General features: G+C 34.3%; 1 protein-coding gene across 13 annotated transcripts in view; it reads right to left on the reverse strand.

The window, feature by feature from the left end:
* CAMK2D (calcium/calmodulin dependent protein kinase II delta) overlaps positions 1-27,189 on the reverse strand; it is a 312,574-nt gene that overhangs the window by 134,147 nt on the left and 151,238 nt on the right. For all 13 annotated transcript variants that reach the window (XM_008689455.2, XM_040626265.1, XM_040626263.1 and 10 more), the window contains exon 4: positions 17,714-17,768. In XM_008689455.2, the coding sequence (XP_008687677.1) occupies positions 17,714-17,768 (55 nt within the window). The remainder of the gene's footprint in view (positions 1-17,713; positions 17,769-27,189) is intronic.

A 27,189-nucleotide genomic window follows, 5' to 3' on the forward strand; every position in this document is an offset into this window, starting at 1 on the left:
GTGACTCTATTAAATTGGATATTTGCCCTCTTCCCTTCACAAAACTGGCACACATCACACAATAGGAGTTTATATTATGTATGTATACATCAAGAATGAATATGTGCAATTAAAATTGATGTAATCTCAATAATTGCTTCTACTTTTTCTGACTTACTTAAAATGTTAAATAATTCAAGTCATTTATTCAACAAGTATTTATGAAGTGCCAACTATGTTTTAGTGCTGTTTATATCCTTGCTTTAGTGGCTAAAGAGAAGATCTTTTTTCAAAGTCCTCTTGTTTGTCAAGCCACATACTTTTAGATCTTTTACTTGTTTTATTCACATATTCAAAATTCCAAAACACTGACCTGGTAACTATTTCTGAGTCTGCTAACTGTTTATTAACAAAATGTCATTGTTCTAACTGTTCTCAATTACACGGCTATCAATTAGCTAGTCAAAGCATTAAGGAGATAAAATATTCTTTTCTCTAATCAGATTATTGTAGTTATTTTAGAAATGGAATGTTCTCAAGAGACAGAAGGCTTCAACAAAAGAGTTTCAAGTCCAATTAATCATTGTATCTATTACTTTTACCTCTTAAATTACTCTTAAAGCTTTCCACTTCTCTTCATTCCCATCTCACTGCTTAGTTCCAGAAACTAGTATCTCACATTAGGATGCCAATATGTTCCTCAACTTGTAGCTGGAATGATTCTTCTAAACATGTATCTCATTATATATATATCATTTCCATTAACTCTCCTTTTAAAAATCAGTTTTTAGTTCATTTCAGATTTTAGTTAAGGAATGATAAACAAGGAAGAAGCTTTGAGAATCGGTTCCCGCCTGCTTCTTCAGTCTCATAACCTCATGGTCCTCCTCTTTTCCCCTCAAAAAACTTAATGGCTCATCCACAGTGAGATACAAATGTCTAGAATTGTCTACAGTCTCTCCTGGGATATTACATTATATTGTTCCTCTTGGCATCACAAGGAGGAGTTAGAATCTATGACTAACTAGATTCTACTTATCTTTTAAATCTCAGAATAGAGTTTCCTCCTCTACATTCTCACCCCTGTACTCATTAGGCACCATTCCTTCCCACAAGCTCACCCTGTTTTAGGGCTCAGCATAGTTTACTATCCTTTTTCCCCATTCTGGCTATAAGCTCCTAGTGGGAAGGGACTATGTCTTATTCATGGTTTTATCTCTAGTATTTAGCAAAGTGCTTGGCATATAATTAGCACCCAATCAGTATTCTAGCCATTGGATGAATGTATTATAATAGCAAATCTATTTACAGAGAATGTCTAAAGTATCAAAGCTAGGGGGAGAATTAACTGCAAGCCAATAGCAGCACCTGCCAATTTTGGGTGTCTCAAGCAGAAGTGAAAAGTAAGCAGGGATCAAGTGGGACTTGGGCTTCCTGCCTACAAAGTCCAGGCTGGGAGATGGAATGGATGAGCGCATGGCAGAAAATATCATCACATACTGAAGAAGCGGACTGCTAAACTTAGTCTAACATCTTTTAAATTGTAACTTTTCCAGATTCTCTTACACAGCAGAATGTCACTGACAGTCCACAGACACTACCTGTCTCTAACATGACAATAGTTAAGATAGTAATACCAGCCTTTTCAAAGGAGAACCATCTGACCCAGGAGGTGAAAGGCATTTAGTTAAGAAGTCAGCACTTTAATAAGCATCCATGATTTTATATATAACTAACTTCTTGAGAAAATTGTGCTTTTAAAATCTGGTTGAAAAAAAAGGTAGTAAATCTCTTTAATGACTCTGAACAGAAAATTCCAACAGAGTGTGATTAAGAACAGTTTCAGTTGTTTCCTGAGAAATACTCAAACTACTCATTCTATCATTCTTCATGGCCTACAGTATATGAGAAACACATAGGTCAGACTTCTAATTATCTTAAAACAGTTCTTAAAAATTTAAATTTCTAGCCTTGATTTCTGACCTCCAGCAAATGGATGACTATGCCTTGTCTTTTCAGTTCCCAATAATTTAGAAGATTTAATTGAATTTTATAAAGTTTAAGATTTAAAAAAAAACATTGTGAGGACTTCTGGTTTCTGTTCTGGCATATAGGAAGCTTAGAAGTTGTCATTCCATCTTAACAACAAATAAAAACCTGAACAAACTAAAAATTAACAATTCTTCACATATCTGTCAAATAAGGTCACAAAGCAGAATAATACCCCAAAACCAGGCAGACTCAGAAAATAACAACTTAATGGAACAGAAACCTCAGCAGGAACCAGTACTGTGACAGAAAAATCTGAACTATAATTGATAAATTACTGAAGGCTCAGTGTGGACAAGCCTGGAAGATAAAACTCTAGGGGAACTCAGTCAGGGGGGGCCCACAGATTTTTGTACATTTTTCTTCAGGAGCTCTACCAGGCCCTCACAATGACTATCAAAGAAAAATCTCATGTTTCTAGCAGTGAGAGGAGAAAAGGAACCATTCTGAAATATAGAGCAGTATTCTCTTTTTACAAGGCCTACTTTAAGGAGAAACTGTTTCACCACAGTCTAAACTGCTGGGGTATTAACAGAACCTAACTGACCTGGGGGAATGCAAGTGCCCAACTCTACCTAGTTCTAGCCTTTCAAATGGAAGAAGGGAAATACCCAACTCCAGGTGCCTCTAGCCATCCTATCCCACATAAGTGGTGGGGGTGGAAGCAAAACTAAGAAGCATCAATAAAGCTCACAGTTCAAGGGACAGAGGCTCACCAAGAGACTGAGACCTAATCATAGTACTTCCTCCAACACCTTACCACTACATTACTAAAGGCCTATTTACCATAGTTTCTTTTACCTACTGTATCATAACCACCTTCCAACAAAAAATTACAGGACATACTAAAAGGCAAAAAGCACACTTTGAAGAAACCTAACAAGCATTAGAACCAGAGTCAAATATGGTAGGAATGTTGGAATTATCATACCAAGAATTTTAAAAACTATGGTTAATATGTTAAGGGCATTAAATGGAAAAGTAGACAACATGCAAGAACAGAAAGGTAATGTAAGTATAGAGATGGAAATTCTAAGAAAGAATCAAGAAGAAATACCTGAAAAAAGAAAATACTGTCAAAGAAATGAACGTCACTGATGAGCTCATTAGTAGACTGGACACAGCCAAAGAAAGAATCTCTGAACTTGAGGAAATGACAACAGAAACTTAAAAAAAAAAAAAAAAAAGTGTGAAAGACAAAAATAGGAACAAAGAACAAGGAAAACAAATAGAAAACAGTAAAAATATGGTGGATATTAACACAACTACATCAATAATCACTTTAAACATCAATGAACTAAACACATCAACAGAAAGAGACTGTCAGAAAAATAAGACCCAACTACATGTTGTCAGAAACTTGCTTTAATTATAAAGACACATACAATAAGACTAAAGGTATGGAGAAACATAAACCATGCTAGCACTGCTCAAAAGAACATAAGAGCAGCTTTATTAATTGCAGACAGAACAGACTTTAGAGCAACGGAAATTAGTAGGAAAAAAGATGGACATTACTTAATGATAAAGGAGTCTTTGAGAAGATCTAATAATCCTTAATATGCACGTGTCTAACAACACAACATTAATATATGCCAGGCAGAGAGTGATAGGAAGATAAGAAGAAACAGGTGAATCTACTACCACAGCTGGAGACTTTAATACCCCTCCATCAAAAATGTATTGATCCAGAAAGCAGAAAATCATTAGCAGCATCGTTGAACTCAAGAGCACCATAAATCAACTGTATACAATTGACATCTTTGACTACTTCATCTAACGACAGAATACCCATTCTTCCCAAGCTCACATGGGACATTCACCAAGATGGACTACAATATGAGTCATATAAGACCCCTTAACAAGTGTAGAAGAATAGAAATCATACAATGTCTTCTCTCAGACCATACGGAATTAAACTAGTAGTCAATGTCGGAAATATAGCTGAAAAACCTAAAATACTTAGAGATTAAATAACACGTGGGTCAAAGAACAAATCTCAAGAGAAATTTAAACATATTTTGAATTAAATGAAAATTAAAATACAATTTATCAAAATTTATAGGATGCAGTACATAGAGGGAAATTCATAGCACTGAATGCATATATTTGAAAAGAAAGATATGATATCAATAATCTAAGCTTCCACTAAAAAAAAAAAAAAGAAAAAGGAGCAAATTAAATCCAAAATAAGCAGAAGAAAAGAAATAATAAAAATTAGAGTAGGAATCAATAAAATTGAAAATGGGAAATCAATAGAGAAAATCAACAAAAGTAAAAAAGCTAGTTCTTTGAAAAGATCAATAGAATGCATAAGCCTATGATTAGGCTAACTAAGAAAAAAAGAGAGAAGACACAAATTACTAGTATCAGAAATGAAAGAGAAGACATCATTACAGATACCATGGACAATAAAAGGATAATAAAGAAATATCATGAATAACTCTATGTCCTCATATTTGATAATTTAGGTGAAGTAGACGAATTCCTTGAAAGACAAATATGCCAAAATCACACAAGAAGTAGACAAAACACATAAGGCCTATCTATTAAAGAAATCCAATCACTAATTTTCCAAACAAGAAAACAGGCTTAGATGGATTCACCAGTAAATTACACCAAACACTTAAGAAATAATACCAGCTCTTTACAATTTCAGCCAGAAAACAGAAGTAGAGTGAACACATGTCAACACATTCTGTGAGGCCAGCATTACTCTAATACCAGAACAAGATAAAGACACTACAAGAAAATTATAGAACAACAGCCGTCACCAGCACAGATATAAAAATCCTCAACCAAACATTAACAAATTGAATCCAATAGTATATAAAAAGAATTATTTATCATTAAAAAAAAAAGGATTTATTTCAGGTATGCAAGGCTGGTTTAACATGTGAAAATCAAACGCTACCCATCACATCAACAGGTAAAAATAGAAAAATCATGTGATCATATTAGTTGATGCAGAAAAAAACATCTGACAAAATTCAAAACCCATTCATAACTCTCAGAAAACTAGGAACAGAAATGACCTCCCTCAACTTGATAAAAAACATCTACAAAATATCACAAGCTAACATCATATTTAATAGAAGCTCGAAGCGTTCCCACTGACATCAGAAACAAGATAAAAATACCTCCTTTTGCCAATATCATACTGGATGTCCTAATTAATGCAGTAAGACAAGAAAAAGAAATAAAAGGTATACATACAAATTGGGAAGGATGAAATACACTGGTTTTTGTTCACAGATAACATGATAGTCTATGTAAAAAACCCTAAAGAATTGACAACAAAACTTTTGGAACTAAGAAGCAAATATAGCAAATTGTGGGATACGAGGTTAATATACAAAAGTCTATATATTTTGTGGATATAGACAAACTGATTCTGAAGTTTATATAGACAGCCAAAAGACCCAGGATAGCATACAGTATTGAAAGAGAAGAACAAAGATGGAAGACTGACACTATCTGACCTTAAGACTTACTATAAAGCTATGGTAATCAAGGGGCGCCTGGGTGGCTCAGTCAGTTAAGCATCTGACTCTTGGTTTCAGCTCAGGTCATGATCTCAGGGTTGTGAGATCAAGCCCCATGTCAGGCTCCACGATGGGCATGGAGCACGCTTAAGATTCTCTCTCTCCCTCTCCCTTTGCCCCTACCCCCCTCTCGAAAGAAAGAAAGAAAGAAAGAAAGAAAGAAAGAAAGAAAGAAAGAGAAAAGGGAAAGCTAGAGTGATCAAGACAGTGCGGTATTAATGAGAGCATAAACAAACTGATCAATGGTACAGAACAGAGAGCCCAGAAATAGACCCATATATAGTTACTGAACTTTGACAAAGAAACAAAGGCAATACAATGGAGAAAAGATAGACTGTTCAACAAGTGATGCTGGAAATCTGGACAGCCACATGTAAAAAACAAACAAACAACCTAGACACAGACCTTACACCATTCACAAAAATCAACTCAAAATTGATCATAGACCAAAATGTAAAATGCGAAACTATAAAATCTTGGAAGATACCATAGGAGAATATCTAGATGATCTTGCATATGGGAATGACTTTTAGATAGAACATCAAAGCCATGATCCATGAAAGAAAGAACCGATAAGGTAAACTACGTTAAGATTAAAAACTTCTGCTCTACAAAAGACACTGTCAGGAGAATGAAAAGACAAGTCACAGATTGAGAGAAAGTATCTGCAAGGACATCTGATAAAGGACTGTGATCCACAGTATACAAAGAACTCTTAAAACTCAAAAACAAGAAAATGAACAATCTGATTAAAAAACGGGCAAAAGACCTGAAAAGATATCTCGCCAAAGAAGATACACAGATGGAAGATAAGCATATGAAAAGATGCTCCACATCATATGTCATTAAGAAATTGCAAATTAGGGGCGCCTGGGTGGCTCAGTCGGTTAAATGTCTGCCTTTGGCTCAGGTAATGATCCCAGGATCCTCGGGTCAGTGGGGAGCCTGCTTCTCCCTCTCCCTTTGCCCCTCATCCTGCTTGTGCTCTCTCACTCTGTCAAATAAATAAATAAAATCTTAAAAAACAAAAAAGAAATTGCAAATTAAAACAACAATGATATACCGCTACACATCAATTAGGGTGGCCAAAGTCCAAAACACTGACAAACACTAAACGCAGGCAGGACTTGAAGCAACAGGAACTCTCATTCATGCTGGTTGGGAATGTAAATAGTATAGTCACTTTGGAAGACAGTTTGGCAGTTTCTTACAAAGCTAAATATACTCTTAAGATATAATCCAGCAATTGTGCCCCTTTTTATTACCCAAAGGAGTTGAAAATTTATGTCCACATTAAAAACCTGCACCTGAATGTTTATAGGAGCTTTATTCAAATTGCCAAAACTTGGAAGCAACCAAGATGTCCTTCGGTAGATGAGTAGATAAATAAACTGTGGTTCATTTAGAGAATGGGATATTATTCAGTGCAAAAAAGAGATCAACTGTCAATCCATTTAAAGGCATGAAGGAAACTTAAATACATACTGCTAAGTGAAAGAAGCTAATCTGAAAAAGGCCATATTCTGTCTGATTCTAACTATATGACATTCTGGAAAAGGCAAAACTACGGACAGTAAAAAGATTAGTGGTTTCCAGGGTTTAGGGAGGAGGATGAGATGGACAGAATACAAAGGCTTTTTAAGGCAGTAAAACTATTCTGTATAGTACAACAATGCTGGATACATGACATTACATTTGTCAAAAGCCATTTGAAGTCCAAAACTAAGAGTAAACCCTAACGTGAATTACGGACTATAGGTAACAATGCTGTGTCAATGTAGATTCATCAATTGTAACAACAAACTGTGGTTGCAGAAAGGCAATAGTGACGAGGTTGTGTGTGATTAGGAATGGATTATATATAGGATTTCTCTGTACTTAATACTCAGTTTTGCTTTGAACCTAAAACTGTTCTAAAAAATAAACTTTATTAAAAGTAGAAAAAAATTTTATAAATATTATAGTTTCAAAAATCCTAAATTCCGAATTTCTCCAACTTAATAAACAGAAATATGGGAGCTGGTATAAAAATCAAGAAAATCGGATTACTATTAAAGAATAAGAACTATAAAATGAACAAATGAGAAAGAAATTGGCCTTCTGGAATTTAAGACAATTATCCCTGACAAAAATTCTAAAGAAGCCATCAGATAGTATTCATCATGAAGAGCCTCCTTCTTCCTTTAGGTTATTAACTAATGAGTACTCGTAAGACAAGGTTATATCTTATTCCATACAAATTGAAAATGTCCATGAACATTAAAGAACCATGATATGTGGGTGGAAGAGCTGACTTTGCCACCCTGTAACAGCAGCATAATACATGAGAAAGGCTGAGTATTTTGTTTTCTATTCATAAAGAAATCAAAAGAATGAGTATCTCTCTACCTTTTCATTAAAAGTATAAAATGTCATGGTCATTTAAAAAGGTTTTCTGGGGGTGCCTGGGTGGCTCAGTAGATTAAGCATCTGCCTTTGGCCTAGGTCATGATCTCAGGGTCATGGGGTGGAGCCCCACATCAGACTCCCTGCTCAGTGGTGAATCTGCTTCTCCTTCTCCCTCTCACTCTGTTCCTGCCCCTCCCCGGCTCATACTTGCTCACTCTCTCGCAAAGAAATAAATAAAATCTTAAAAAAATAAAAAATAAATAAATGCTTTTCTGTAAAAAATATACCAGAATCATTACCATTTTATTAATTTTCCAACTAATAGGACACTGAAATTATTTAGTAGAACTTTGTAAAAGCTGTATTTTCCCATCAGTAACCCTCTACAATTCTAGTTCCACTATAGTGGAACTATTTTAAAAATAGACAAAACATTTTGATTCAAACACTTTTCTAAAAACAAATGAGAAATGCAATGCAGTATCTACAGCATTAGGGTTTCTTTGTTATTTAAAATATCCTCCACTTTATGTAGATGGACTGTTTCTTGCATATAAAGTGCCAACTAAAAACAAAATTCAGAGACTCAACTTTGTTCTAAAAAGTATATTCAGAGGGTTTATGCCTTATAACTTCTTTTTTTGTTCCTACCAACATCTTACTTCAGGTATTTATATCTCCTACCTGGATGTTAGTGCAGTCAACGTCTAACTGGGTTCACACCTCTAATCTGATCTCTTTTTGCTTCAATCATCCATGCACACAGCAAAATATACTATGCTATACTATAGTATAGCGTAGTATGTTATATATAAAATTATATATATTTTTTTATTTTTATATTATATATACTTATATAATATACTACACTATACTATAATTACTAATTTAGTTTTGTCTTTTGACAGTTTAACCTAGAGACCTACTCTCAAGTGCTGTTTACAGTGCACTGATAGGTCAAATAATCTTCAATCTGTGCGTTCACATTTTGACCTGAAAGTGGAAATTATTTTTGCCACTACTTCCTATGTACACTGTTATAAATCAAATGTGACCGAATAATACTAAAATCAAATATAAGACAAATGAAATATACTAGGAAGGTTTTAAGAAGGATAAAATTTGCTGGGATAATAGGACAGAGATGTCCAGAAAAATCGGACTAGCCCTCTACCCCTAAAAAGATTTAATAATCGTTGGAATATATATAGAATATATACGCCTTGTGAGATATAGGAGAATATTATCAGAATAGAAGAATTTTACTAAATAACCATAAAGATGACCAAGTGACTAGGGCACACAGATGTGTTCACAGACACTGTGAAACTTACTACACTCCATCTGTGTGTTTTGTAAAATTGCTGACCTGTGGGTTATGCAACCAAATATTCTAGTAGATGAATGAATGCTCTAACAGAACAAGTATGAGACTGCTTTTAGTTCTTTTGAAGGCAAAAATTGTCATTCACCTTCCCTTCAATCAGTTTATCCACAGTGCCCAGTAGAGAATAAGTGCAGACTAAGGATACTTTTGTTGAATGAAAACACAGAGAAAGACATAATTACATCTCCTTCAACTTCGGTTCTTCCCATTGTGTTTCTTGGCATTCCTGACTAAGTGAATGTTGGCTCTTTCTCCCAAGCCTCTGTGTAACTCTTAACAGCTTCTACCACAGTAGGTCTACACTACAGATTTTCTGAAGCTGTCTAATCCCCTTTCTGAACTATAAAACCTTCAAAAAAGGGGATGGTGTCTTATCTTTTAGTCTTTTAGTCTTGATATTGCCAACATAATGATCAGCTCGCCAGTCCAGGGGTAGAGTTTCTGAAAAGTGTTTTTTAATACTGATATTATTTCAAATTTGTAAAAATGAAAAATATACATGTCTTCCTAGTAATAACTACAAAACATGCAACTTGACCAAGTTTTCTGGCTGGTACAAAAATGATTAAATGGGGCACAGAGAGGGAGCACATCATATTCTCTGAGCATTCAATTTTGAAATCATCAAAATGAGACATTTATTTTAAAATGTTCAGAAACACTACCTTTTTTCCTAAAGCATTAGGCATAGTGTCTTGCATTTAGTAGGTATTCATTACATATTTGATGAACAGAATTTCTTATATGGGGACAAAAACACAAATACTTTAAAACAGGGGGAAAAAAAGTATTTCATGTACCAACATGTGTTTTTGCTAGGGGAAAAAAGTTCTTTTTAAAGACGTAATAATAGAATTTTTCTCTAATAGCTTCAAATCATAATAAATTTCCTAATATTTAAATATGACACCAGGAGTCCTTATTAATTCTACCAGAAATTTCAAATTAATGAGAACAGCATCCTGCTTCACAGAATAGGAAAGGACTTGAGAGATGTCAGACAAATTTTTCATCTGGTCCCACAGCCCCATTCCATATGAGAAAAATGAGGATTAGAGAAAATATAATGTTAAATGGTTAGCCTTGGGTAGCTCTGAGACTAAAACTTAAGTCTTTTCATCCTGGATCAGCACTTCTGCCAAAAAAACCTTAATCTAATCTATTTTAGTTCCCTATTGAGATTACAAAATTCAACCCAAGTGTTTCTCTTACACATTTACTTAGAAAGGGCCGTGATAGTTCTATACTTCATTATACATTCACCCAACACACAATAATACAAATCTTAGCTGGCATTCAGTTTCTGAAATATATATGTCACATTCAGATGACTGCCCTTGTCAAGGCCTTATTTCTCAAAGAAATGGACTGAATCTGCCTTATCTGCCTTAGGCCAATGGCTCTGACTCTAGTACTCTCCCTCAGAGACTACAATTCTAGCTCCATTATTTCCCTGCCTCGCCTTCCCTTAGATTTCAGATAAATCCACACCTCTTATCTCCCAGAACTGCTGAGATGTGCCTGAAAACCCTGCTAGGCACAAAGCCGGTGGAAGGATGATTCATTATTTGCTGTGAAGAAGTCTTTGCTTTCATGGAGGTCTTTCCCACTGATTCTTGTCTATTTGTAACAGTGATTACTAATGCTGTATAGTTGGAAATGGTGGATAGATACCTGAATGAAAAATGTGAATTTAAAATAGCAAGAAGAAACCTTTTTTTTTTTTTAATGACCTCATTGCCTCTTCTGTTTTGCTTTTTAGAAAGGGAAAACTATTCCATTAGAAGAAAACTCAGTGCACCTTTATAAAAATAGAACTTCCCATTAGATTGTGAATAGCTGACATTCCACAGGAAGTATGCACAAGTACCACAGTGCCAAAACCATCATCAAAAGGACAAACACAGGAACATTCCTTCTTTAGGAATTCAAGTAGTTATTTTATCTTGGAACTGATTGGCTAAGTGACTTCCAATTTTCCCATATGAGTATTTCATTGATGTATAAAATGTTCATTTTTCTAAAGCTACTTACTTTTCCTTTTCATAGAGTAACCACCACAATTAGATAATTTAGAGGAATTATATCTGTTATAATCTCTTTTTAATCACTGAAAATCTATACTACTATCCATTTTTTTCCGACTATCTCTAAAGCTATGGGTGCTTTATTGGATTGTATTTAACTAAGTTATTAATCTCATTTACTGGCAAAGAATTTTGATGAAAACTCCTCATAACTCCTCTCTTAAACTTTATTTTTTTTTTAAAGATTTTATTTATCTGACAGAGAGAGAGAGAGACAGTGAGAGAGGGAACACAAGCAGGGGGAGTGGGAGAGGAAGAAGCAGGCTTCCCTCTGAGCAAGGAGCCGGATGCGGGGCTCGATTCCAGGACCCTGGGATCATGACCTGAGCCGAAGGCAGACACTTAGCTTAACGACTGAGCCACCCAGGAGCACCTCTCTTAAACTTTAAACACTGAAGAACAATTGCAAAGAGTCTGAACTTTTCAGTCTACCAAAAGAGGTTCAATTTAATGTTACTATGGTTCAAATGTAAACTTACACTTTGGTTTCAGAGACATTAATAACACAGATATCATTGTGACAGATATGATCCACTGTAACTGAAAATCTTATTTTGTAGTCACATGAACTGCTTTTTTATATGTTCTGTACCAATTATTTAAAAAGTGATGTATAAGAAAATAAACCTTGCTCTAAATTCTGTGATTCTTATCATTCCCTCCATTTATTAAGAAATATAGAAAACCATAAAATTTTAAATGTGAATATAGCATGGTAACTATGGAAAAGTGGTATGGCATGGCATGAGAAGAAGGGTATTGCTCTTTCACAACTGACCTAACACTGATGTGCTTCTTGGAGCTGAAGTAGATCAGAAAATACCACCCTGCAATATACCACTTTGGCAAAAAGACTATTTTGAGCTAAAGGCAATTGAGAATGAACAAATACAGGAAGAAATCTCTACCCTCCCCTTATCTGTCCCAAAGCAGGGCATAAATTTCCCTTTAAGGAAGGTACCTGTTTCATGTACCAGGAAGAGAAGAGCAATTTTTATCATCTAAGACAAGAATTTGACAGCTTCACTGCTTCTTAGTTTTACTTCTTTTCTACAAACTCCCATGCACATAAATATTAATATAAACTGCATGCCTTTTATTCTATTAACCTGCCTTTAGTCTAATTCACATGCCTTCATGCACTGAACATAAGAGGGTATAGGAAAAATATGTCCTCTTTGATAGAGCTATGATCAAATCCAATTCTGAATAATGGTACTCAAGTAAATGAGCTTTAGCAAAAGTGTTTTTCATTCCAGCATTCATCATAGCATGAAGGACATATCCCAGTTTATAATACATTATCTTTGATTTATACAGCAAAGGAGATCTAATGAATTAAATCTATGAAGAAATAACAACAGATTTGAAAAAATAGGGTAGATACATTTCTCTCACTAAATGCATAAAAAAAAAAAAATCCCTGTTCTCCCAGACCCGCCCAGCAGTAAGGAAGAACACCCCTGAGGTGCCATAGGAGGCTGAATAGGAAATCTGGACTTCCACCCCCACCTGAAAGTAGTAAGATGGCACCGAATAATCCCTACCAATGTGGTATCAGAGGAGGACTGCTACAAAGATTTAAATTAAATCCACAGTCTCATAAAATAATACCCAAAATGTCTAGGATATAATACAAAATCATTCATTATATCAAGAACCAAGAAAATTTCAATATGAATAAGAAAAAACAATGAAAGATGCCAACACCAGCACCACCAAGATGACAATGCAGTTGGAATGATCTGACAAGGATTTCTGATCAGCCTAATAAAATGCTTGAGTGAGCAATTATAAACACAAACGGAAAAAATAGGAAGTCTCAGCAAGACAGAATTTATAGAAAAACCAACAGTCCATAGAACTGAAAAAAGAATACAAAAACTGAAATGGATGCATTCAACAGCAGAATGAAAAAACATGGATCAGTCAAGTTGAAAAAAAAAAAACAGTATAAATTTCCTAATCTGAGCAAGAGAAAAAACAATAAAAATGAACAGAGCCCCAGGAATTTAAGCGGCTATAACAAAGGATCTAGCATTCATGTTATCAAGTTCCAGAAGAAGAGAAAGAAGGCAAGGCTAAAAAAGTATTCAAAGAAACAATGTCTAAAAATTTCCCAAGTTTGGCAGAAGACATAAACCTGTGTATTCAAGAGGTTAAGTGAATACAAAATAAGATAAACTAAGAAATCCAACACACAATCTAAGACACATCATGGTCAAACTTCTAAAAACTATAGACAAAGGAAAAAAATCTTTAAAGCAGCTGGAGAGAAAGAACACCTTACTTTTAGGGGCAAAACAGAGTGACAAAAGATTTTTCATCAGAAATCAGAGAATCCAGAAGGAATTGATGTAACATTAAAAGAATATAATTATTTACCTAGAATTCTTTATCTAGCAAAAAGGAGTGAAGGGGGAAATCAAGACATTCTCAAAAAAGGAAAGTAAGAATTTGTTGCTAAAGTATCTACTCTGAAAGAATTGCTAAGGAAGTTATTAAAGAAGAAAAGAAATCATAAAAAAAAGGGATCTTAGAACATGAAAAAGGAAAAAAGAACAACGGAGAAAGTAAAGATATGAGCTCTGAGAAAGGACTGAAGAGGAAGGACTAGTGCAATATGCAGTGATGACAAACTACAGCCACGTGAACAAGCCATAGGTGGACTGTGACTATGGGGAGGAGCCTGTACAGTGGGGCTGTACATAATCAGAGCTTCAGCCTCTATTTTCCAGCACACACCAATCACCAATATAGCAGACACACTTGGCTGCCTACCTAACAGGCAAAACTCCCCTATTTTCTTCTTAACAAAGCCATGATTTAGATCTTACCTGACCATGTATATGGTGATTCAACGGAGGCCAGTTCCCTCCCAAGACCTACACATTAAATTTATAATTGGTCAAAGCCAATTGTTTTAATTCCATTCCCTTCATCAATACTTGATTCAGGCATGGGCATGAGAAATGGTTCTAAACAGGGATTCCTTAAAAAAATTTTTTAAATAAAAAAATAAATGAATTCATTAATAGATTATCTTCTGAGGAACTGCTGAGAAAGAATAAAAACATATTCTATGACATTAATACTGTCCCTTTCTCTGACTGTGAAAGTCACTGATATCTGTAAATGAGTCAGCCAACTTGAGAACAAACTCACATACTACAGAGAACAAACAAAAAGACAGAAAAAAACTTGATTTCTTAATTACATCATTGAAGGGCTGAATTAACCAAATCTAACACTAACCTACTTTCAGAGTCCTATTACAAAAAATATCTTTTTCTTATCTAGAAAATGCTAGACAGTAGTCCATTATATGAATTTACCATAATTATGCAACTATTTCTCTATTATTGGATCCTTAAATTGCTTTTCTGTCTTTTCTTTTTTCCCCCGTTATAAAAGCTGATGCAGTGAACATCTTTCGGCATAAAGTTTTATCTAAATTTAGGGTATGCTTTATCTGGATTCCATTTCTAGAAGTGAAATTACTATGTCAAATGACCTAATCCTGGCCACTGAGAGGAAATGAGACATTTACTGGGTAAATTTTTCATTCTTATAAAGAACAAGAGACAATGTCTTCCACTGGACATTATCATGTCTGTATATAATACCTTGAACCATACCTATCTGAGAACAAAGCCAATGAAGTAAAAGATGGGAGTCTGATACTGTTGTTGAACCCCTGAATTAACCAACTTCAAGGACCCTTCCTTTAGTCTTTTCCATTATTTGAATTATAGTTTCTTTTTAATTTTTTTATTTGAATATAGTTGACATACAATGTTGCATTAGTTTCAGGTACACAACATAGTGATTCAACATCTTCATACATTATGCTATGCTCACAAGTGTACCTACCATCTGTCACCATACAACGCTATAATATCCCTTTGATATTAGTCATAGCAGCAACTATGAAAATAGTCCCTTATGTCATTTATTCCGGTGATTTATTCGTTCTATAACTGGAAGCCTGTATCTCCCACTCCCCTTCATCCATTTTGCCCATCCTCTCCACCCCCCTGCCCTCTGGCAACCATCAATTTGTTCTCTGATTATGTTTTTTAATTCACTTTTGTTTTTTACATTCCACATATGAGTAAAATCACATGGTGTTTGTCTTTCTCAGTATGACTTATTTCACTTTGCATAATACACTCTTGCTCCATCCATATTGTTGCACATGGCAAGACCTCATCCTTTCCTTGTGGCTGTGTAATGTTCCATTGTGTATATGTGTGTGTATGTGTGTGTGTGTGTACATATGTACACACCACATCTTGTTTATCCATTCATCTACTGATGGACACAAGTTGCTTCTGTATTTTGGCTACTGTAAATAATGCTGCAATAAACATAGGGGTGCTTACTTCTTTTCAAATTAGTGTTGTCACATTCTTTGGGTAAATACCCACAAGTGCAATTATTAGATCATATGGTATTTTTAATTTTTGGAGGAGCCTCCATACTGCTTTCCACAGTGGCTGCACCAATTTACATTCCCACCAACAGTACACAAGGGTTCCTTTTTTTCCACATCTTCGTCAACACTTAATATTTCTCGTGTATTTGGTTTTAGCCATTGACAGATGAGGTGATATCTCATTGTAGTTTTGATTTGCATTTCCCTGATGATGAGTGATACTGAGCATCTTTTCATGTGACTCTTGACTATGTGTATGTCTTCTTTGGGAAAATGTCTATTTAGGTCCTCTACCCATTTTTTAATTGGATTGGGTTTTTTGGTGTTGAGTTGTAGAAGTTCTTCATATATTTTGGATCTTTTCCCATTCAGTAAGCATCCCTTTTGCTTTTGTTAATAGCTCCCTTTGCTATGCAAAAGCTTTTTATTTTGATGTAGTCTAATTATTTATTTTTGCCTTTGTTTCCCTTACCTTAGGAGACATATCTAGAAAAATGCTGCTATGACTAATATCAAAGTTATTGGGCTTTAATACATTTTGAGATTATTTTTATGTATGTGTTAGAAAGTGGTCCACTTTCATTCCTTTGCATGTAGCTGTCCAATTTTCCCAGCACCACTTATTGAAGAGACTGGCTTTTTTTCCATTATATATCTTTGCCTCATTTGTCATAGATTAATTAACTACGTAAATATGGGTTTATTTCTGGGATCTCTACTCTGTTTCATTGATGTATGTCTATTTTTTTCATATTGTTTCGATTACTGCAGCTTTGTAGTATATCTTGGAATTTGGGATTGTGATACCTCCACCTTTGGTCTTCTTTCTCAGGACTCCTTTGACTATTTGGGTTTTTTTTGTGGGTCCATACAAATTTTAGTATTATTTGTTCCAGTTCTGTGAAAAATGCTACTGGTATTTTGATAGGAATTGCACTGAATGTATAGATAGCTTTGGGTAGTGGTGACATTTAAACAATATTAATTATTCCAATCCACAAGCATGGAATATCTTTCTATTTGTTTGTGTTGTTTTCAATTTCTTTCATCAATATTTTATAGTTTTCAGAGTACAGGCCTTTCACCTTCTTGATTAAGTTTATTACTAGGCATTTTATCCTTTTTGGTGTATTTGTAAATGGAATGTTTTCTTAATTTCTCTTTTCTGCTACTTTGTTATTACTGTATAGAAATGCTACCAATTTTTGATTATTAATTTTATATTCTGCAACTTGACTATTTATTACTTCTAATAGCTTTTTGGTGGAGTCTTTAAGGTTTTCTATGTATGGTATCACGTCATCTGCAAAGAGTGAAAGTTTTACTTCTTCCTGATATGGATGCCTCTTATTTCTTTTTCTTGTCTGATTACTGTGGCTAGGAGTTCCAGACTATGTTGAATAAAACTGGTGAGGTGAATATCCTTATCTTGTTCCTGACCTTAGAGAAAAATTCCCTCATTTTTTCACCACTGAGTATGATGTTACCTATGGTTCTTTTTATATAAGACAATAAATTATATATAGTCTAAAAAATTCAATGGAAAATTAGATATCAGCCATTTGTATGCCCAAAGATAAAACTGAGAACTGCTTATGATATCACAGTGAACAATCCAAACAGACTCCTGTTTCAGTTATGAAGATTAATGTAAGTTTTAAATAAACACTCCTGAACAGTCACATTTTTTCAAAAGAATTAGAATTGAATGTTATTTGACGAACATCTAAAAAAATTATAGGGTTATTAATTTAGACTGCAAATTAGAAAAAATCATGTTTAATTCAAAAATGGCTTTCAAATAGCAAAAATAAATGAATACAAAGTATGTTGTACTTACAAATCAAACACCAAATAATGGAAGCCCTCTTCTGATATGCTGTCATGAAGTCGCACTAAAAAAAAAAAAAAAAGGGAAAAAGAGAGGAAAGTTTATGTTATACATATGCTAATGATGAACATTAAACCAGACTTCTAATGGGCATCTGTCTCCTAACTAAAAGTGTTGGCAACATTCTTTATTCTAGGTTCTGATAAGTAGTATCCTTTACAACAAGGCTTGGGTTCAGACAAACCCAGGGTTTAGATTCTGGTTCTGATAATTATCAACTGTGTGAGCTTAATCATTTTTTTTTTTTTAAGAGAGAGGAGAGAAGGCAAGTGGGGGAGGGAGAGGTAGAGGGTGAGAAAGAGAATCTTAATTAAGCAGACTCCACACTCAGTGCAAAGTCCAATGTGGGGTTCTATCCCAGAACCCTGAGATAATGACCTGAAGTGAAATCAAGAGCCAGATGCCCAACTGAATGAGCCACCCAGTGCCCCTGTGTGAGCTTAATCAAATAAATCAACTTAATGATAACAGTACCTATACATTACAAAATGGTTGAGAAGGTTAAATGAAACAATAGAAGTAAAATAATCCACATATTGCTGGGATAAATAAATATTAATAACTTATAATATATATACATCTATTCAAAGTTACCAGGTTCTTGGAATTCTCCCAGTTAGAGTCTCTTCTTTGCCATTCTCTTTGCAATCTCCCTAGTCCAGGTCTTCACCAACTCATGCCTTGATCAATACCAATAAGGAGCAAGAGGCATCATTTGAAAAATCTAGCAAATTGTCTCCTTGCTTCTGCTCTCCCTGCCCCCCCTGTTTTTGGTGGGGGTGGAGGTAGACAGAGTTTCTACATAACACTCCCTGGCCAACCTATCAACAGAGTTTTTATTATGCTACTTCTAAACTCAAGTCACCAAAATCCATTTACCAAGTCAGCCAAAAATATACAGGTAGAACTTCTAATAAAATAATCTGCTAGTTCCTCAAATTAATACTACTTTAATTTTTCCAATGAGCTAGACTTTCACTGATAGGTAGCCAAAACAAATATTTTGCTCTTCTGAATGGAAAACACTCATTATCTACTATAACTCGAAAGTAAACTACACACGCATAACTTGCATACTGCTTTTTCTGCTATTTAATTTTGCCTAAGTCCCCTGCCACCCCCAACTCATTCCCACAGATGGTAAACTCTTCCTATTTATACAAATCACCTGGGGTGGCTTGGCCTTCACTGGGAGCAACAGAGGGCAGAAAAAGCAACAAACCTGTAGGACACAACTTCTTTTGAAAAGTTACCACAAAAGGATAATGATTTCTACTACCACAGGTCCTTAGTATGTTCCCCATGCAATGATGACCACCACGTAGAAAATGCGGATTCCAAAGAACATTTTGATTGTCACACAAACTACGATGATCTATACAGGGAGTCTGCAGTACCCATGAAATTCTCAAGGTCATAGACTTAATATAATGTCCATTCTTTACAATCTAGTTCCATCCCCTTCAGACGCCATCCTTGGGCCACTATTAAAATCTTTTCTGAATCTTTCTTTAGCAACCTTTCCAAGGTAGAGAACTAAAGACTTTTGTTCCATTATACAGAATTTCTTTCTCATTATTACTACCATCCAGTTACCGTATTTCACAGATTTTTTAATCCTTCATAGAACCCTGACAAATGGTAGATGGTCTCTCATAAAATTGCTTTGAGCACTTACTACACTATGTGCTAGGCATTCTTCCAAGTTTTTGGACAGACATTTTCACCAAAGCTCGGTATACCTATATATGTCTAAAATAAAACTATTAATATCAAGCAGTTCTCCCTCCCATAACTTTAATTGTGTGAAGGGTATTCTTCAGTTTACCAATATTAAAGATGCCCACTACCTTTGTTTAAACTTACCCTGCCAAAGAAAATCAAAAGTTAGGCTCAATGATGTATTCTGTTCATAGTGATTCAGCACAGTAAGGAAAGTCAGGTCATGACAGATAATTCAGTGGCTTTCTTGAATAACACAGTCTCACAGATACATACCTCACTGAGCAGCTGTAATGCAACCTGCGTTTAAATAAGCTCAATGAATGGTATGTCTACTTAAGTCAGACAGCTATTCAATGAAAATAAGATGGATTTCCATCCTATCAAAGTAAAAATGAGAAGTAAAATCACAATGTGAGCAGGAGGAAATGATTTTTTCTTTCTTCCACTGTTTCAAAATAAAAACTTCGAGTGGAGATGGGGATCTCAGGTTTTCAGATCAAAGGGTTGTGGAGCTAAACAGAAGTGGAAATTTCAGGTACAACTGGAGAAATATTACTTTCTGGTTCTATTTGGAATAAAATCTTCTTAGTATGATTACCATTTCTTATTAATACTTGAACACCATCATCATTTGTAAGTAAATTATTTTTTGAAAAAGTTAAGAGTTGCTCATATGCAAGCCTAATGACCAGACATATATTGTTTTTGGTGAAAATTAATTTCACAAAAGTATGTAGCCAGCAAGCATATAATAATTGCTTAGGGACAAACCATTTGGCTCAAGTTCACTACTTTTGCATCACAATTCCAAAAACAATCTCCACTATTTCTAACCAGCCATTTGACCAGGTGAGATTAATTATGAATGAGTGAGGTTATTGATAGAGCAGAAAAAACTAGCATCATCTACACTTGGGATAAATATATACACATTTACTTCCTTCCTTTATTCTTTCCTTCCTTATGACTACCCTACCTCGTTCCACTCTTAAAGAACTGGAAAATAGAACTAAATGAAAGCATCACAATTTTCATTTATTAACCAAACTATGTAATTTTATCTTTGCATGGATGTTCCCCTGCTTACAATTACTCTAAGGATGGGTTGGTTTCCTTCTGAAACTTTGAACTCTTTATCATTCTCAGGGTTGATAATATGCTTATACAGTCTGAAGACAGTGTCTTACACACCACAGATATTATCTTTTTTATCTTCGAGCCATTTCAGTCAATCAAAAGTATCCATCTTCCATCCTTTCCCTCTTTTTTTAACAGTTTGTCAAAGGTTAAAACTGTGTTTACTTTCACAAAATCTTACATTAGTTATTCTCTATAAATAAATGTTGATTCATTTCCAAGCTGAAGGAAATACAGGCTATTCTGTTCACCACAGATGTTAGCCCAAGACTGCAGACATGGCCAGCCTTGAGAGGACTGTGGCTGCTCCATGTGGAAACATATTGCACTATGTTCTTGCTATGACTGTTCTTTGTTATTGCCATAGGCTGTACATATGGGTGCATACAATTAACTTAATCACAGTCATCACTAAGATGCTTTCAAAAAGAAACATTAAAGAAGATGAGGAAAGCATTTGAGAACACAGGTTATAATACATCCTGGTAGTCATTCTTTTCTGAAGTTTGCTCAAAGGTAAAATCAAGTTTATGAATGAATGAATTTTCATAAATGGTAAACGTGTAACAGTTCTTATCCAGAATAAAATTTAAAATTCTAGGGCATTAAGTATGAGACTTATAAGGGGAGAAAAGGTGTTTCTGAGGCTAAAATGTTTGCAAAATTCAGTTGATCCATGGCCTAATCCTTTTCCTTTCTCTCCCTCATACGTTATCCATTTGGTCATTTGCATTCAAATTATCATGGGATCACTGCTTTCTCTTCCTGTCCTATATTCCTGTATTATTTCACTGCAGTTTCTAGTTAAGTACTAGTTTCACAAAGGGACCAAAGAGGACTAAACAGGACCTTGTAATTATCTGAGAAAACTAATTTTATTTAAATGTGAAAGAAATTTCCTATTTATTTTAAAACATTCTTTCATTTAAGGGGTTAAAAGATATAATAAAATAACTACAGTGCTTACTATGTCAACACAATGAAAATAATTTTTGCATGAGTTATTTTAGTTAATATATAAGACCTTTTTCCATCACATGAATATGCACAGGCTTAGAGAGGTGAAATAAACTTCCAATGCTTAACAGCTAGTAATTGGCCAGGCTAGGACTGTAATCCAGAGCTGGAGGATTCCAAAGACCTGGTTCTTGCTCCGAATACCATATGGACTCTCTAAAGTACATCTGTCAACAAACTACTCTCCCCCCCCACCCCTCGCCAAGACATTGTAGACTATGAATTGGTTTGTCAGGATACAATAATACTTTTGAAAGAATTAAGGAGGAAGAAATAGTTATGGTGACTAGAAAAAGAAAGCAGTGCTAACTTAAACAAAAAGAAAAATATTTTGAGTTTAGTAAGTTTAAAATGTGACGCTGTAGTTTGGGGGATAGAGAGCTAGATAATATCTAAGGTACAGAGCCAACACCAGCCACATTTGTCTTTCTATGCAGTCCCCAAATCCCTAAAAAATTGTTAATTCTCCTCTTCAAATTAGGAATGTTAGAATATCCAGCGACTCAGCTATTTTACCTGATAGGACATTCAGTGTACCAAAAATCCTAATTAGATAAAGAATCTGGAAAACTTGCACAACGTGTAAAATAGCATAAATTTAACTATTTTTGTTTCCAAAATTAACATTTCTATGACATGGATACTATGATAACATGGGAAGGACAGAGATATGTGTGTGGGGGGGAGGTGTTAGAGTGGAAATGGGTATGCAAGGGAAAAAAGGGACAGACTTAGGAGAATTAGACTCTAAATAAAGAAGCACATTAAAATTGCCTATTAGTACATCTTATCTATTTTTATGACATATATCAAGAACGTTTCTGTCAAAAGAAAGTGAACATATTCTTTTACAGTGATTTATTATCTTTCAAAAAAGAATAATAGCATACAAAGTCACTTGTTTCAATTTCAGCACACTTCCCTCCCTCTTCATTTCCTAACAGCATCCTCCAAATATATTCAAGGGTTGAATGTATAATTCTGTGAAATTATTTATACAACATATCATTTGGTTCAAATTATACTGCTTCTTACTCTTCCATTCAACTATACTCACTACCTGTTGTTCTCTACTAGAATTTACCATCGAGATGTGCCAGCCTATACACTGGTAGTTCCAATAGACCATGTCTATCAATCTCTATCAATATTCATGTCCTTGTGTAGTTCTCTCCCACACTGATTCTGGGTTTGGCCATGTAACTTGCTTTGAGTGATTAGCATGTGTGATGCAAACAGAGCCTTTATAAACTCTTGTACATTGGAGTTGTACTCATGGAAACCACATGCTATGCTAAAGAGAAGTTTGGGATAGACTTAGACAAGAGGCCACATGGAGAGGAACCCTGGAGGATGAGAGGCCATGCTGACATTCCACCACTAGCAGAGCTCACTGCTGAAGGGACTGCAATTACCATCTCAGTTACATCATGTGGGGTAGAACAACTATACAACTGAATCCAGTCAGTCCACAGAGCAATAAGAAATAGTAAACTGATGTTGTTTTAAGCCACTAAGTTTGGAATGGGAGCAAGAAAAGACAATGTGAAATTTGTGATTGACCCACCATCCTCAAAGAATTCTTTCCTTATCATAAGCAATTTTTTTTAGCAGAAAAAGAATGAGTTGTACCTAAAAATATGAGTTACTAGAGACCTCTAAAACTAAACATGGCAGGGCAATGCTGCCAATGTTATCATACTAGTAATAAAATAATTCATACAGAAGAGATTATATTGCATTTTCATAATCACTATTTGTCAGCTGTCAGCAACAGTCCTGGTTATAAATGAGGCAGATTTTGCATTTTTAGCTTTATTATGTTACAAGGATTGAGGTAGTTGGATTTGGTTCACACACTGGGATGGAAAAATGGCAGCTTGTAAGTCAGATGCTTTTTATATTCCCATCAGCAGTTAATTATATTTCAGAGCTAGAGTAAGCACTAGCCAAGTATGGCCATGCAATGTGCCATAGCCTTCTCAAAAGAAGGATGCCAACGATGAGTTCATTTGTTAATTAAAAAAATATACACACACCCACACACATACACACACACACACACACACACACACACACACACACGTCCCAAACATTATAACATTCAAATGTCACTACTCTAGAGAGAAATTTGAGCTCAACCATTACTACTGGCTCTTTGTGATAAAGCCAATCATTTCTAGAGAGAAAAATTTTCAAACAGACATACAAACACTGAAAACCAAATTCAAATTCAAACTAACATTTCTAAAAAACTGAAGGCAAATCTGCATGTGTATGTTTTTCTAAACTTCTACTTCTTATAACACAAGTAATAGTTAATAAAATAATACCATTTAAAATATATTTAGGTTTGCATAGTTGAAAATATATGCACTCTACTTCTCTGAAATATGGATTCTTGTACACTGTTCATGTTATTTTGAGTAAAAACATAGGCAGATATAGATATATAAGTATTTCTTTGTTATTATTGTCAAAGTCAATAGTCTTGTAGCATTTATACTTTGATTCTGTTTGTCTTAATATGATACTTTTAAAATTTAGGCATAAAAAGTGGAAATTAGACTTTGCTGGCTAAGGCGGATAAACTCAACTGGCACAAAAACCATGGTCTGTCCTAATCTTAAATATCTGAACACAAATTCTTAGAATTGCATGAAGGATATGTACTTTTGACAAATACCAATATGCCCGACTAATAAATGCCAAATAAACCATTATTCAGTACTCAAATATTAAAATAACTTTAATATCAAAACTACAGAAATTATTTTAATAAAATTTGAAATATTTTTCTGTCATGTCAAGAAAATGTTTTAAAAAAATAAACTGATTAAGGAGGGCATGTATTGCGTGCAGCACTGGGTGTTATACGCAATGAATCATGGAACACTACAACAAAAGCTAAAAAAAAAATAAACTACATTTGAAAGCAATTCAGTGCTTAAACTTAAGAAAAAGTAACTAATAACTTATTTTTAAAAAGCAAATATAATTATTACATGAAAACTCAGTGGGGAATGTCATCCACATTAATTTTAAGACTATTTTAAAAGTACACAAAAAAAGTCATTGGATCCTAACATGAGTGCTGAAAGTCTAGGCATATCAACTATGCTGACCATAATCTCCATTCTTATTCCCAAATTCGCACCCCATTTCCTGGTTCCAGATTAAAAAAAGAAAGTTTAGATTAACTTCAGTATCTATAAAATCAGGTTAGCAACATTCAGGGCTGACTAGAACAAATCATGATGTCTTCTAATAGGCCAGAGCTAATCATAAACTTAGATTATTCAAAGGAGCTTCTGACTTGTCAAAATATCTATTACTCAGAAAAATTTTAACCTGGGAAGATGACAGAAAGTGAGAAAACACGACCAGAGGTTGCTAATTATATGGCTACCTGCTACAGCAATCACGTAACACCATGAATAACATGAAAGAGCAAGCAATCCTTTTCCTTGAAAGAAAAAGAAGTCATAAAGAGCTAAATATAGAATTTCAGAGATCGTTAATAAAAAAGCCAATGGATAATTCATTTAATATACTTTCCTGCTCATTTTTAATAAAATTGTATATGTGAGGAGAAACTACATTTGAGATTATTACTAATCTAGTAATAGATTTTGTTTCCTTTAAAAAATAATTTGAGATTATCTTGTTACATATTTTAATTGCATGTATCTATTTTACTTATTAAAATTTGTTTTTTGGAAAAATGATTTCATTTCTTGGAAAAGTTAGTATTTATTTCAAGTTTCCCTCATTTAAAAAAAATCTTTCCTTTTTCAATTCTGCATCAATATTATTTATGTATTTCAGTAAGTGGTTCCAGCTTTCTTCATTTTTTTTTTCTTGCCTCATCTTTTAGTTATTCTACCTACTAATACTTATATAAAGCTAGTCAGTGATCACTCATGGATATTCTTAAGTATTAGGAATATTCAAAAAGGAAGAGAAACTATTGTTATATGACTTGCATATTATAGAAATCTTAAGATGGTGCACTTTCCTATTGTACTTTAATTATACGGACCTAACAGAGCATTGAACTAATACCATCTTTTTGTTAAATTTCTTCAAAATGTATCAACTATGTATTAAATTTGTAAGACTGTCTGGTTAAGAGGACAAAAAATGGCCATGAATAATTCCTCCCTTCTAAGTACCTGAACAGCATTATTATCTTTCTGATTGTGGAATCCAGTGCAGGTTCAACCACTCTGTGGTCCACAGTCTGGGTCAAAAAGAGAAGCCCTATTGGCAATTTCACCCCAGGCTGCTCAGCTGGATCCATATTTAAAAGCAAGACACAAACACATTAAATGTCCTAAAGTAGTACAGTACTTAGCTACTTTTTAAAATTAAACAAAGGCTTTGTGATTTATGATAAACTAAGGATATCACACAGGAAGGAGACTGCATCATGCCAAAGGACAAACAAGATAAGGATTTTTTTTTCCAAAGTGAAGATCAAGGCAGCATTTAAAGCAAAAATAAAATATATGGAAGCACATTTCCCATCCAAGTTAACTATAGCTTTGTGAAACTTTGCTTGACTTTTATACATATATATATTGTATGCTAGGTCATGATATAAAACCTTTATTTTTTAACTGTAGATCACAGGAAAAATGCTTGATAAGCACTGGATTACATAATCCTTTAAGAGGATCCTACAAGGTCTTTTCCAACTTTTTTACATTTCTACATTTCGAGATGATTATGGTTAATAAACAGTATAGAAAATAAACACTACAGTTATTACGAATACAAGGTTGAATACAATCCCCTAAATAAGACTTTTTCCTCTAACATTTAAACAAATTTAAGTTTAAAACACACTTCATTTTATTTTTGATTTACTTTTAATGGATAACTAGAGGGAAAGCTTAAAACATTTATTTTGCCAAATTAAAAATAAGCGTTTTTCAAAAATTTACTGAGCAGATGAATTGCTTTTCTGACAATAGCCCTTGGAGAATACAGTGAATGGAAAAACTTATCAGATCATCTTCTCTTTGCAGCCTACTACCGTATTATCTGAACACTTGCAACTAAATTTTCCCTGAAGACACGCATGCCCAAATGGTCTCATCTTTCAAATCCCTTTCTGAAAATTCATTTCTTGCATAAAGTATTTTTCTAAGTTTGATTCATCCTATAAGCAGAAAACACCTGAGTTTAAAATTCTACTAAAATGACAAGAAATGCACTGTAAAATTAGTGTCCATATTATATTTTCTCATAATGGTTTTCAATTAACTATTTTTATGCTGAAATTACGTAAAAAGATGTTTATTTCCTCTGTATAATATACACAAACATGACACACATGAGAAGGAACTGTGATCTTAGGCTCACAACTGAAGAAAACCATAAAAGTGATGTATGAATTTAGTCACAAATTCAATACCATGGGAATAATAAAGGATATTAATAAATATGGCTATAGGCACTGTTAATCAGTCAGCAGCAGCAGCAGCAGGTACCTGGGAATATCTTTTTGGATAAGCATTCAATGGAACAGTTGGTTTACC

This window comes from Ursus maritimus, unplaced genomic scaffold, assembly GCF_017311325.1.
Source record: "Ursus maritimus isolate PB19 unplaced genomic scaffold, ASM1731132v1 scaffold_11, whole genome shotgun sequence".
Taxonomy (NCBI): Eukaryota; Metazoa; Chordata; class Mammalia; order Carnivora; family Ursidae; genus Ursus; species Ursus maritimus.